Below are 14,257 nucleotides of genomic sequence, written 5' to 3' on the forward strand. Positions count from 1 at the left end.
ATCTCAAGTTAGCAAGTCAGCCAAAATTATGTTTTTATACTAAATTTTACATTAATTGAAGATTTGCAAAGAAACAGTAAACCTTTTCGTTGGTTGGTTGATTTAGTGTTTTAAGTCCACTTTATGCACAGTAAGGCTAATCAGGACTTGACCTACAGTTTAAAGTTGAATCCGAGCCACTATGTGCCTCCACCGGGTATCGAACCCGGGATCCCTTGATTACAAGGCAATGACGTTACCACTGCACCATCGGGGAGGCCAGTGTAAACCTTTTCGTGATCGTTCCACTCCAAAAACAGATGTTTCTGTAAGAGCCACATCAAGTTTATGCTTAGAAGTAGTGATGTTCTATGACACACACACACACACACACATGTATATGTAAGCAACGACAATGTTATAACTTGGAGAGGATGTGATTTGCGAGCGGAACAAGCATACGAATTTAACGAAGTTTCCTTGCGAATCATCAAATATGTATGCATGTGTGTATATACATGTATTTCCTGACTACAGCGTTGACTCAAAAAATAATACATATCAGGTAAAAACTGTCGAAATGTAAAAAGAGGAAGTGCTACTCCCCCCCTCCTCGCCGCCTTTTCTACATTTTCTTCAAATCGAACGTGGTAGGCAGGCACGTATGTAGTATATATTTTGGAGGGAGGTCCTCAACTAATATCTGAAAATAATAATAATGTTAAATTAAAATAAGTACGGTTACATTAAATTAATTAAAGTAGTATTAATTGACATATTCAAATTAATTAATATATTTTTATTATATGAATAGGTAAAAAGGCGGTATAACAATGTTGATATAACATCATGTATTCATTATCTAGCTTACGTGTAATTAAGGTCTGCAAAATTTGTAATAAAAATAAATAAACGAACTGTCCTGGCAAGGAAATTAATGTGAAGTATATAAAGAATTGAATATTTATTGAATATCAAAAAAGGATGTTAGATTCAATTGACAAAAAGTAAAATTCCTGGTATATTTTATGCATATTATTATACGTAGTAATAAATCTTCTTTGGTACTATCATTCAAAGTCGTATGATCCCAATATAATCCTTGAATTACCTTCCAATAAGTTCTGCGGAAATAAGTAACCATCTATTAAATAAGTAAATTTTCATTATTTCATTGTAGTTATTATATTATTTAGTTATTTTCATTATTTTGAACTTACTAAATCTTTCAAAATACGTCCTCTGCGGTAGGGTTTGATATGAAGTGTCTCCGTTTCCAATTCACGGTAAATATGCTCTGCTTCTCTACACCTAAACATACACAAACGGATGGTCTTCCTGCTTTCTTGGTTTCTTGCCTGGGGAAGAGGCAATAATTCAAGCAGTGACAGCTAAGAGACCTTTGCCGACGAGGGGACGGAAACAGCTGTGCAGAGGATTCAAACACCCTCACGAACTAGCCCTCCTATTCAGCCTGGGGCAATTTTGAAACAGAGGCATCTAATGGCCAAGTGGTGAACCGCTTACGATTTCAGAACATGCTGGCGGCCGTATCTTTCACCGTTGATAATACATGACTTTTTTAAACAATCATTTTTGGCTGTGCAAGTATCTTTTGAAAGAAAAGCCCTTTCTAGATTGGTCATAAAAGAATTGAGCATTACATAAGTATGCATCATAATGGCCATTTTCGTTTGTGCTACCCGCAAATCGCAAAACCATTCTGTGCTTGTTTACATATTTTCTTATGGGAAATTGAAAAAAAATAATGCAATTTGTGCACATTTACCAAATTGAAATTGCATAAATGTGTCATGTCCTCGAAGTTTCATAAAGTAAGTTCACATCTACTTCGTGTTTTCTGGCAAATTTTTGCCTTAAAACATTATATGCAACAAAATGTAAAAAAGCCCATGTTAAATTTAAGCACTTTCCACGGTGACCTTCGCCAAACTCCACCACCCTCTTAAGGTACTATATTACTAATTAGTACGTTTAAAACTTGAATTCGGGTCTGTTGTATGGAACACTGACAGTATAGTACAGACTACAAAAATAGAGCGAGTACAATCGAAATGTTACGTTATATGAAGTATAAACTTGCAGGTACTTATCCCAGATTTGATTCGTACAGTAATCTAATAGAGGAGCTACGAATGCACAGGCTTGACAATCGAAGGACAGTCCGCCACCTGCTGCTGCTCTAGGAAATATATAATGGAAAACTTCGCTCTCCGCTTTGGATCTCCCAATTTAAATTACGCGTTCCTAACAATAAGACACGACCCAATCAACAAACCTTTTTTCTGAATAGAGCACGAACAAATATTGTCAAGAAATCCCCTATCTGGAGAATGAGTGTTCTCTACAATGCCTTAGAAAAGCGTAACAAAAATATTGATGTGTTCTCTATGCCATATATACAATTCAAAAACAGTGTAATGAAAACAATATCAAATAACGGTCACTGAAGCATGTATGAAAACCTGTATCTCTGAACTCTCTAACTGGGCACCAGCCTGTTGAGTTCATTAATGTAAATAAATAAATAAATAAATAAATAAATAAATAAATATATGTGCTTCTTTGAAAAACAGTTTCTTACCACTTTCACGATGACAAGGAACCTTTCCTCTAGAGTTTATTTCACTTATGGTGGGTAGACTGATGATGGATTACTAAATGTGGCACTTGACAAAGGAACCTTCTTCGAGAGTTTAGTCCAACTTATGGTGGCCAGATTGATGATGGATTACTAAATGTAACACTTGGAAAAGGAACCTTCTTTGAGAGTTTAGTCACTTATGGTGGCTAGACTGATGACAGAAATTAATGTAACGTTTGGCTAAGGAACCTTTTTTGAAACTTTAGTCCATATATGGTGCCTAGAGTGATGATGGAAATTATATGTAGCATTTTGTAAAGCCAACCCCTGTTTTAAATCCCCAAGTTTCCCAATTACTAAAGATTTGCATTTGTAAGATATTGCAGAGTCGCATTATAATGCCTAGCGGGTTGAAGAAGGATGCTGCGTAAGGAAACGCAAACCCGCCGGAATATCAATAAGTGGAGGTAGGCCACAGAGATAGTTAGGCTAACTCTGTGTTAGTGAAAGTACCAATGGTTAGGCCATAGGTATGCCTTTGTTGAATTAAGGAATTAGTTGATTTGGTCAATGCACATATGGAAACGCTATGTAAATTTGTATATAAAAACAGCATATAAGAAACCCATGTTAAACACGATCCGAATCACTTACAACAGTTGATCGAACAGTCATTCCAGAATTTAGATATGAATCATCAGTTATGTTCTGCCATCATGGTCTTCATCTCACTTTGTAAAGAAATGTACAATAAATGTTTAGGAGCCTGTTGTTCTTTGTTAATTTTTTTAGGGAAAGCTACCTTTATCGCACCCTATATAATTTTTCATTCATTCCAGCTTTCTGTGTTGGTCATCATGACCTTCCAAATATTTTTTTTCAGTCAGATAGTAAGGTAGTAAGAAGTACCTTGTTTATTTTTTGAAAATTTAACATTTAATGACACTAAATGACAAAAGACAGAAATATGAATGAAAATGTGAATACCTACCATTGTCATTAACGATGAAAGCCATGTGGTAGTTCTTTGCAAGTCCAGGATATTGTTGCTCTATTTCCATTACAACAGGATAATGAGTTACAAAGAGAGAGAGACACTTCACCTGTGAACAATAAAGCAAACACAATTACTCATTGACTGATTCGAAATTTTTGGGTGCTTCGGCATGTATGGTCATTTATACCCTTCTAAGTATAGGAGAAAAAAATCCCCTTGTCTAAAATCTTAGCTTAAAGTTTAAAAAGGGGTGCAAAGAGCTCTTGACAAAGGTTAAAAGTGCAAGTTGTAAAAATGATTTGCAAAAGACAAACACAACACTAAAAAAGGCAAGGATAGTCTAAAAACTTCCTCAGAAACAGTGTAAAAGGCCTGTACTTCTCAAAAAGCTAAAAGCATTTGCTAAAACGCTGTAATCATGTTAAAATACTGTCATCACCTCAAAACATGAATGAGAAAACTCTCTCTGGGGAAAGTAGAATATGCTAAACACTTAAAACAAAGTTGAATACATGACACATTGAAGAGCCCAACCCTTGCAGCAAATGACCATGGGTGAGACGGCTGTGTCCAAGTTAAAATGACCTTTTCTTGATGGGAGGAAGGGGAACACCATTACTGTATCACTTTGTAATTCAATATGAAACGTATATACAAGGCTCATTCAGTATATAACCGAAACTATGTTGCAAACAAATATTTATTACAAGCACCAAAAGAACTGCAGTGCTCTGTTTTAACATAGTCCCCCCATAGTTCAACGTACCTATGCCAGCACTTAATAAGGGCACCGATTTCACAGGAAAAAAAAAATCCTTTGGACGCTTGCGTAACCACTCGTGCACTGCTGACCGAATTTCGTCGTCATTCTAGAACCTCGATCCACTTAGTGCAAGGCCAAGGGTATGGAAATCGGAAGGTGCGAGATCAAGCAAATATGGAGGGTGGGGAAGAACTCAAACTTCAGGTCGTCGATGGTGACATTGGCACTGTGTGGTCTCGCATTGTCATGGAACAAGAGCACATTAGTGGACAACAGACCGCGTTGTCTCTGCAGAATGGCTGGTTTCAGTTTCTCGCGCAAAGGTTGATATGGTGAACTGATCCTACACTTATTTCCATCTGGGAAGCAATTTCACTGACAGTAATACACAGTCTCCCGTTTCAAGTCCTCCACTTGAGCAATGTTGCTTTCCGTGATTGCAGTGACACAGGAACCTGGACGCGGAGAATCTTCAACACTGGTTATGACCTGTTTGAACTCCTCAGCCCACTCGCACACTTGTGATCGACTCATACAGTTGTCACCATACTGAACTGTCATGTGCGATGAATTTCTATCGGTTTCACTCAATAAAAGTCTCATGATACTTCGCTGCTCCAGCTTGGAGCACTCCTGTAAGGGTGCCACCATCTTGTGTAACTGTTTCCCAGCATCCTGTGCACGAGACAGGCGTGCCAATCCCAGCTCTGAAAAGCTTACATACGCCTTCACAAATTAACAAACAAATAACAATCACGGTCGTATTTTAGATTTTATATACTACTTTTCCGGTTATTTATTGAATGCACCTTATATGTATGTTGATGCAGATTATTAAAAGGGTTATCTAGTGTTTCTAGTTTGAATTGATAATATGTACTATTATTGGATTAAAAATTATGGATACTCGAGATTGGACTCCAATTAAAAATTAACCAGAAGTTCTACATAAAAACAAGTTGCATCAAAATTTAGCTTATTCAATTCTGCATCATGCTGATCTGAGTTTTGCAAATGATCGCTCTCTTTGAAATTCTATAAATAAAAAATGGGTGATCCAATCGTGATGAAATTTTAATATGGTGCAGGCAGAAAGGTTTTAAATACTATTATTAATTTTCAGATTTTTAAAATTTGTCCATAAACCATTCTTATCAATTTTGTGAAACAACTTTTCCTTAGTATCGGTTAGTCCTATAAATAAAATATTGGTCTTGTTTTGAAGCACTTTACACATGTTTTTAAAATCCATTATCATTGTCAATTCACATTGCGAAACCGATTTTATACAGAATTTTATTGAATGGAGTAAAGATGCATGTGGAGCGTGGCAACACTGCACACAGCGATGTCTGTTGAACCGTGGAAACTGCAAGCTGTCATTGCGAGTCCATGCGAATTTATTTTACTTCACTTTTCTGCCACTTTTGGCTAATCATGAAGATGAAGTTGAATGGTGATAAGATGAAATGGATGAAAGAACAATCATAATCATCAACACACAGAAGTTCCACGGAAGATTACACTGGCTGAAAGTCCAGATGCCAGAGACTCCTTAATCTGCAAAATGCAGTCTAAGGTGAAAGAGAGGTTGACATTTGGGATGTACTATACTGAACAATGGGATCTGCAATAGCAGAATATTTATATAAACCTACCTAAAACTAAAGGTATTTAAGGTCAATGTACTTTGGCTAACATTAATTTTTTAAAAAAAATTACATTTTAGTAAGAGGTTATACGAGGGCTGCTGGAAAAGTTTCTGCAATCAATATGAAAATAGACATGTGAAATTCTGGAAATGGCTTTATTGTTTTTCAAAGTAATCACCCTTAAGGTCGATACACTTTTGCATACACTCAAACCCATTTTGAAAGCATTTTTTTCACTCCGAAGCTGATGCCTCAGAAACCGCTGTTCGGAATGCATCAACAGCTACTTCATGCGACACAAATCACTCACCACACATCATATTTTTCATGTGTGGGAACAAAAAAAAAGTCATTAGGTAATAAATCAGGTGAGTATGGACAATGAGTCATTACCTAGGTAATTCGACTGGTTAAAAAAATCAACAGTTTGGTGTGCTGAGTGGGAACTGGCGTTGTCGTGGTGAAGAATAATGTGATGATTTGGATTTGATTTACGCAATTTATTGATGACCTCTGGCAAACAAATTGTTGTATACCACTCAGCATTTACAGTCCTTGGATCTTCTAAAGCTATTGTTGCCACATGTCCGGTATATAACCAAAGAAACAAGCAATCATTTGCTTGGCAGCACTCCTCGAACGAACAACTTTTGTTGGTTTTGGCTCACTTTGAAACATCCAAACAGTGGATTGCTGTTTAGTTTCGGGTTCGTATGAATAGATCCAAGTTTCGTCCCCTGTAACGATGTAGTACACCAAATTTGACTTGCCTCAGTTGAATTTTTTGAGCATTTCCTTGCACCAATGTCTTTGAGCTTCGGTCAAGTTGTGTTGGATCCAACAGCTTGAAAGTTTCTGTATGTTCAGATAACCATGCAAAATCGTATGTATTGCTTTCATGTCAATGTTCAAGGATACCTGAATCTCATGGTATGTCACATGCTGATCTCTCTCAATCATTTCACGCACAACATCAACATTACTGGCAACAACAGACGTGGATGGATGACCTTCATGAAATTCATCACTGAGAAATGTGCAACCATGTTGGAATTCGGAAAACCAATTGTACACAGTCCTATTGGATGGTTCTTCATCCCCTAAAGCCAAATGAAGTCGCTCGATGCATTGTTTCGGTGTTAAACTACACTTGAAATCATAAAAAATCATTGCCTGTAAGTGTTCACGAGAAATTTCCATTTCTCACACGAAACTACTTCTTCAAACTGCTGTGAAAAATAAACGAATAGGCTTTAACAAACAATCAAAGATAATTTAAGCACAAAAAAAGGTATATTCTTCAGATTTTTATAATAGCTGAACACTAGCACCACTGTTCGTGGAAGTTTGCAGGAAATTTTCCAGCAGCCCTCATATAACATCATTTTTTTTTTAAATTCAACGCAACATATTTTACTCTATTTTCATGGTGAGGGTAAAATTTATCAAAACACATGAATATACAACACGTGTGTCATGGCTAGAAATATTTTAAAATAAATAACATTTCATGTGCAGGGTTATAGGAGGATCATAATGCATTTTTTTACCTTATATGTTTTCAAATTTTGCATAATAATAATAATTAACAGAAATAAATTGGACCCATTTTTGAATCTCACTAGCACTCAGCCACAAAGGTTACAAAACTGGACTTTAAAAATAACATTACATACGGATAACCAACAATTTGCTCTAACTTACGCTGAAGTACAATTCTTTTGCAAGTATACCTCTTTTAGAATGCTGACTAGTGTGGCAGTAGCAATTGCAGCCCCATCATAGGAGCCTGTACCTCTGCCCAGCTCATCCAGAACAGCTAATGATCGAGGGGTAGCTTGGTTTAAAATTGCTGAAGCTTCTTGTAGCTCTACCATGAGAGTGCTACGGCCTTGAAACAGCTCATCTCTTGCTCCCATTCTAAAAAAAAACATGACAATAAGTACAAGTATATTGAACTTCATATTCACAAAAATCTACTTTAATTTAAAATAATTGAAAAACTCAATATGCTGACCAAGGCAGAAATTTATTTTATTATAAAACATAAACTAAACGTAACATTTAAAATAATTTTTCATATTACGGAATAACTGCCATGCTTAGAACTCGATTCCTGAACTCACCTTCTGAGAAGTAACATTTTAAAGAATGTAATGTATTGAATATTAAGATGGCTATAAATAACTAGATGGAAATTAGGCTGATCTGATACCACTTTGAACCGACTCTTACAGATCCCAACCAATATCAATACTGATGCATAAAAACTGTAACAATTAATAAATCAAAAATATTGCTTAATAAAATTGTGTATTCCACTAATTATATGCATCAATTTACCAGTTTTGCTTTAAAATATTAAAGAATTATATCAGAGAAGTTAGTATACTACAAAATGTAGATACTTAATGGTACTTACGATAGTGAGTATTGATTTTAACGAAAACTACGTTTCAGGATTCCACTGATCCCTTCATCAGGTTACCAAACTAGGACAGAGTAACTACACCTTAGCCACATCAGATAAGACAAGGACTCAGGAATTTATGGTGAGGCTGGGTAGAAAGGAATAAAAAGGAACATTTGGTCATCTGACCCCACGTACGTAAAACTGCCATGTTCCAAATTTTAAAACACTGATCAAAAAGGCCGTGTGAACACGGGGCTTGACTCACAAACACGTTAAAGTCCGACTTAGACACGCACGTTGGTGCGTTGTGCAACAAACTCTAACCTGATGAAGGGATCAGTGGAATCCTGAAACGCAGTTTTCATTAAAATCAATACTCACTATCATAAGTACCATTAAGTATCTACATTTTATTGTATACTAACTTATTCAATGTGAGTAAGTCACATGAGCACTAAATATGAATTATATCAGGAATATTAAAATACCTCTTATGTAGGAATTGTAGCTTTACTGGCGACAAAATCCCCCCCCCCCACAATACTGGTGAAATATAATTTAATGTGAAATTGTGAACATTTTTAAGCAAATTTCTGGTAGATTGCTATGGTACAATTTCAATGAAAAACTTGAATATTAATATTCATAAATATTCTGAAATCTGAACAACTTTGAATTGTTTCAATTTACAGGTATTGGCATCAGTATCTGTGGGAATCTGTAAAGAGTATCAGGGCCAGTATTGGTATACAATAAGTTAAAACTGAAAAACAATAACAAAATGACAGAGTAATGCACTCCATTACGAGCTACTTATACAATTAGCACCAATTTTACTGATAAATTGATAAGCTTATACTGCTCAATTAATCTGTTCCAATACTTATAATAATTACAGAAAGTTTGAGTTTCTATCAACTTGGTGCACATACCTGGTATAGATTGCATCCAGCAAACTCAAAGTAGCACTCTCGGCAGGAACATATGACCCAATCTGAGCCATTATGGCAATCAGAGCTACCTGACGAATGTAGCAAGACTTGCCTCCCATGTTGGGCCCTGTTAGGATCATACAGCATTTGCCATTGCCCTATGGGAAGAAACAACTACATCAAGACAAAAACAGAGCATTTTTTTTCTTCTCTAAGATAAAGTAGTCAAACATTTTGAGACCATAACAATACTAACAGAAATTCAAATTACTAATTTCCTGAAAGTAGAGATCAGATATTACATTGAAAACACTCTGCTAAATATTAGGCTGGGTGGATGCAGAAACACGGTTTAGAAGGCTATGAAGTGGCTGTAGTGTGACCACAGTGGATGGTCAAAATATAGGCCCTTTCCCAGCACTTGCTTATAGAGGTATTGGTGGATAATCACTACCTGAAAGCAGTCATTGAAAGTGGTTTTACGGCTATTGGTATGGGCAGAAATATTTTTTTAAGATTGACGTTACCTTTTGTTAAACTTCTACAACTTTAACTAAATAAAAATACTTCCGCATATTTTAAATCTGGTAATAATTACAATTAGTTATATTTTTAGAGCTCAAAAATTTATCTTTGTCTGCAGACTTTTCAATTTTATTTGACGGTTATGCACAAATAGACTAATTTGAACTAAATCTACAGTGGTATCCAACCTAAAATGTACCTCCACTGGATATTGATTGATTGATTTGGTGTCTTAAGTCCATTTTATGCACAGTAAGGCTAATCGGGACTGGACCTACAATTTACAATGGGATCCAAACCACTAGGTGCCTCCACCAGGTATTGAACCCGGGGCCCCTTGATTACAAGGCAACGACACTACCACTGCACCATCGGGGAGGCCCACTGAATATTGAACTCGGCGACCTCTTGTTCAGAAGGCAACTACGTGGAAATATTGAAGTCTAGGTTTTCGGTGGAAGAGTGGTGGTTTTTGACTCTCAGGTGAAGGTTTCATCCAGCTAAAAACCACCCCGAATATTCCAGGTGAGGATATAGAAGGAGTTTTAAGATGCAACAGACCATTGTGGTGAAGGTAAAGTCTCCCAACAACTGTGCAAATCTGTAGATATGGATGAAATAAGTTTTAAACTCAATTCTGAAAATAATATTGTAACCTGTATATTGTTCAATGTTTTAACCAACATTGGTCTTCTTCAGAAAGCAGCAAAAAATTCTTCAGGTAAAAATCACATAGCATTAACAATGATTACTTACGTGAAATTTAAAAGATTTCGTAATTCCGCGTTGCACAATTTAATGGTTCAATCCTATTAATTTCGAAGATCCACTGTCTTCATTCACAAAAGGGTACCACCATGAATTAACAATGATGTTCTTAAAAAGGTAAAATAGAAAATATGTAATACTACACTGCAGATATGTGGATGATATTCTAATAGTTACTAAAAATTAAATAACCATGGAAGAAATTACTTACGTGAAATTTAGAAATTTCGTATTTCCGCGTTGCACAAATTAATAGTCAAATCCTATTAATTTCGAAGATCCTCTGTCTTCATTCACTAAGGCTATTGCATCTGGAGCAGAGATGGTACTGCGTCACTGCTCTGTTTGTTCCCGGGTGGCTGTGATGCGGTACCATCTCCGCTCCAGACGCCGTACACTTAGTGAATGAAGACAGAGGATCTTCGAAATTAATAGGATTTGACTATTAAATTGTGCAACGCGGAAATACTAAATTTCTAAATTTCACGTAAGTAATTTTAAACCGCGTTTACCGCATCCATCATGCATAGAAGAAATATTTGAAGAAATAAAAACTACCATGATAAATCATGTTATAGAACTTTACATGCAGTACGATATAAATATACTTACATAGCAGCGTAAGAGTTAGATTAATTTCAGGTGACCTCTGTTACCATTCTCATCAGAACTTATAGTTATCAGTTAAAATTAAATTCATTAAGAAAAATACTAAAGATGGTAGGAAAAAATATTTCGACCTTGACAAACATTGACAAGAGAAACATCACTATTAATGTGTAGAAAAAAATACATCTGGTGATAAATACATACAATAGATCAGATCACAGCCACAACAAAATGAGGGCCTGGCGAGCCTTCATTTGAAAGAGACCTAAACCTTTCATCCAAAACTAGCCTTGAAAGGGTAAAAAATTTAATTCAAAGTATTGTTATGATACATGGATACAGCTATAATAGATAAAATGTGGAACATAATCATGAACAAATGTAGAACAAAAACTGAAGGACACTGTAATAAAGAATTTCCGACAAAAGAAGTAAAAGCACTGTGTGTGTTTTGTTCCCACACAAAAAAGGAATATCTGAGAATAAATAGAGAAGGAAGTACAGGAGACTGGCATAATTACACCATTCAAGGTGGGGAATAAGATTGAAAAAAGACTTTAACCAACACAAAAAAAACAACATATAGGCACGAATATCTTGAAGTTGCAGCTGTATACCAGATCCAGTGCAAAATATATGATAAAGTGAATTAGATGAAACTGAAGGACTGAACACATTTTAAATGGAAAAAGGATAGTCGCGAAAAAGTTAAAGGCCTTAAAAAAAGTCACACAACCCAAGATATGTAAGACATGCCAGACATACGTATACTGAAAAATGACAAAATAAAGTCACCCATAACAGTGGAAACATTAGCTTGAGATGGCTAGATGTTTTAAAGAAATAACATGAACGGTACGTCAACAGTCAGATGACATTTCTGGCATAACTACATTCCGTTCACTCCAAATGATGCTGATGTACCATTTTATCCTTTGTAACAATTATTAACCTTTTAATACCATGTGATTTTGCATGAAGAATTTTCTACTGCTTCCCGAAGAAGACCAATGTATGCATATGTATATTTCAAATGTGGTAACATGGATGATTGTGAGGGATCCATGTTTTACACCTCACACAAGCACAGGAGAAGAATAGTAGTTGTAGAATGAATTATATTTTGGACCAAAATACTCCTGAGGTTCAGGGCAACGAAGGGATCATTTGATAATCTGGGTTGGTTTAGCAAGATGTTCCTGGGAGCCAGGATTACGTTGGAGAATGAGGACAAGAAAATGAGAAAATGCTCACAACAAAATATACCCTCCCCTAAACTTGGTGCAAAACCAACTTTAGAAATCCAAATTCTTCCAAATACATTTCCATATCATTCTATAATGTTTTAGCATACTTAACTCTGATTACAGTATAGGGTCATTCCACGTGAAATTACCCAATTGAAAGACAAAAATTGCATCATAATCATGGATTTGATTCCATTTTTTTTATAAAACATTAAAATACTGACCAAGGCAAAATTTTATAGTATAAAAAATAAAAAAAATATATAAACTTCACAATCGTCTGAAGAAGACCCTGTTAGAGGATGGAAACATTACGTTTTTAGTGTATATATCTTTTATACTATAAAATTTTGCCTTGGTCAGTATTTTAATGTTTTATTAACATGGAGACAAGGCTTAACGGTGTTTTTTTTTACTGGTAAGATACTTCGTCCAATATGACAAATATATAATATTAGACTTGTCCAACAAATATGTTGAAGCTACAAATTTTTGAAAATTTGAAGATTTTCAGAAAATGGGTGGACGAACGAATGTGCCAAGTGACACAAAATATGTCATATCTCAGAAATTATGTCGAGTATTGTGATGATTTCGGTATTGTTGGAGGAGAAGGACAGTCTAACAGAAAATAACTGTGTTACCACTGCCTTACACACATTTTCATTCATAATAGTTACTAATGGACTTACTATGCCATTTGCATGACGTAATTAATAAATACAAGAATTTTCATTCCATGGTAGTTCAGTAAAGGTAAATACTTGTTTGTAACAAATAACATAAATTTACCTTTTCTGCCCAAATTCCTCGTAATCAATGGAATATAAATCTCGAATTTTTTTCTACAAGTACTTCCCAAAGTACACTTTTTCGCTGGAAATATCAAATGTCTATTAGGTCTCCCGCCAGAGATACAGGGGCTCGAATTTTGAAAGAAATGAAAAACTAACATTTTCAAAAAGCTTTAACTGAAAGAGGAAACCAGTAGCAGAGCTAAATTATTTGCTGCCAAAACTTTCTGATATTATATTACTTCCCTACTAAAAAAATACTAAATGCTGATTTTTGTTTAAAATGAATATCAATTTTGGCTTTAAATTTCAGCTATTTTCATTAGAGATGGTGAAAAAGGCACAGAACATAAAATAATGCTTGAAATGTACTGAAAACAATGTTGTTTGCCACAGCTTTCTATTATTTTTCTTAGCTGAGTTATCATAATTATCGCAACTGTCTGCAAAGGTCAAAAATACCCGAAGTAATGAAACAAAAAATGGCCACCATTTTCAAAGTCAAATTTTAGAAAAATAATGCCTGCTTTGAACTAATCCTGCATAGGGGTTAGAACAACAAAAAATATTGAAAATTTTAAAAATAGTCAAGCAATAGTGGTTAACTGAAAGAGGAAACCAGTAGCAGAGCTAAATTATTTGCTGCCAAAACTTTCTGATATTATATTACTTCCCTACTAAAAAAATACTAAATGCTGATTTTTGTTTAAAATGAATATCAATTTTGGCTTTAAATTTCAGCTATTTTCATTAGAGATGGACCATTCAATATGGACTTACCCATATGCATTCTGGACAAAAATTCTGGTCTTAGTACAATCTCTGTGAACTAAAAGTGGATAAACATCACAGTAATGCTTCTCTCACTTATTCAGCATTTCTAACAATATTATGTGTACTCATATTAGTGGTATTTACCGATTTCAATAAGCACTCCACCATGAATCACGATAACAAATATATAATAATAATA

The 14,257-nt window shown here is 35.1% G+C and overlaps 1 protein-coding gene across 2 annotated transcripts in view; it reads right to left on the reverse strand.

The window, feature by feature from the left end:
- The window catches only part of LOC145984962 (DNA mismatch repair protein Msh3-like), a 107,665-nt gene that overhangs the window by 12,743 nt on the left and 80,665 nt on the right, over window positions 1-14,257 (reverse strand). For both annotated transcript variants that reach the window (XM_083118406.1, XM_083118405.1), the window contains exons 16-18: window positions 9,342-9,499; window positions 7,730-7,916; window positions 3,576-3,687 (exon numbers count right to left, since the gene is read on the reverse strand). In XM_083118406.1, the coding sequence (XP_082974532.1) occupies window positions 3,576-3,687; window positions 7,730-7,916; window positions 9,342-9,499 (457 nt within the window). The remainder of the gene's footprint in view (window positions 1-3,575; window positions 3,688-7,729; window positions 7,917-9,341; window positions 9,500-14,257) is intronic.

Source organism: Lepisma saccharinum, chromosome 3 (assembly GCF_977018435.1).
Source record: "Lepisma saccharinum chromosome 3, izLepSacc3.1, whole genome shotgun sequence".
Classification (NCBI taxonomy): domain Eukaryota; kingdom Metazoa; phylum Arthropoda; class Insecta; order Zygentoma; family Lepismatidae; genus Lepisma; species Lepisma saccharinum.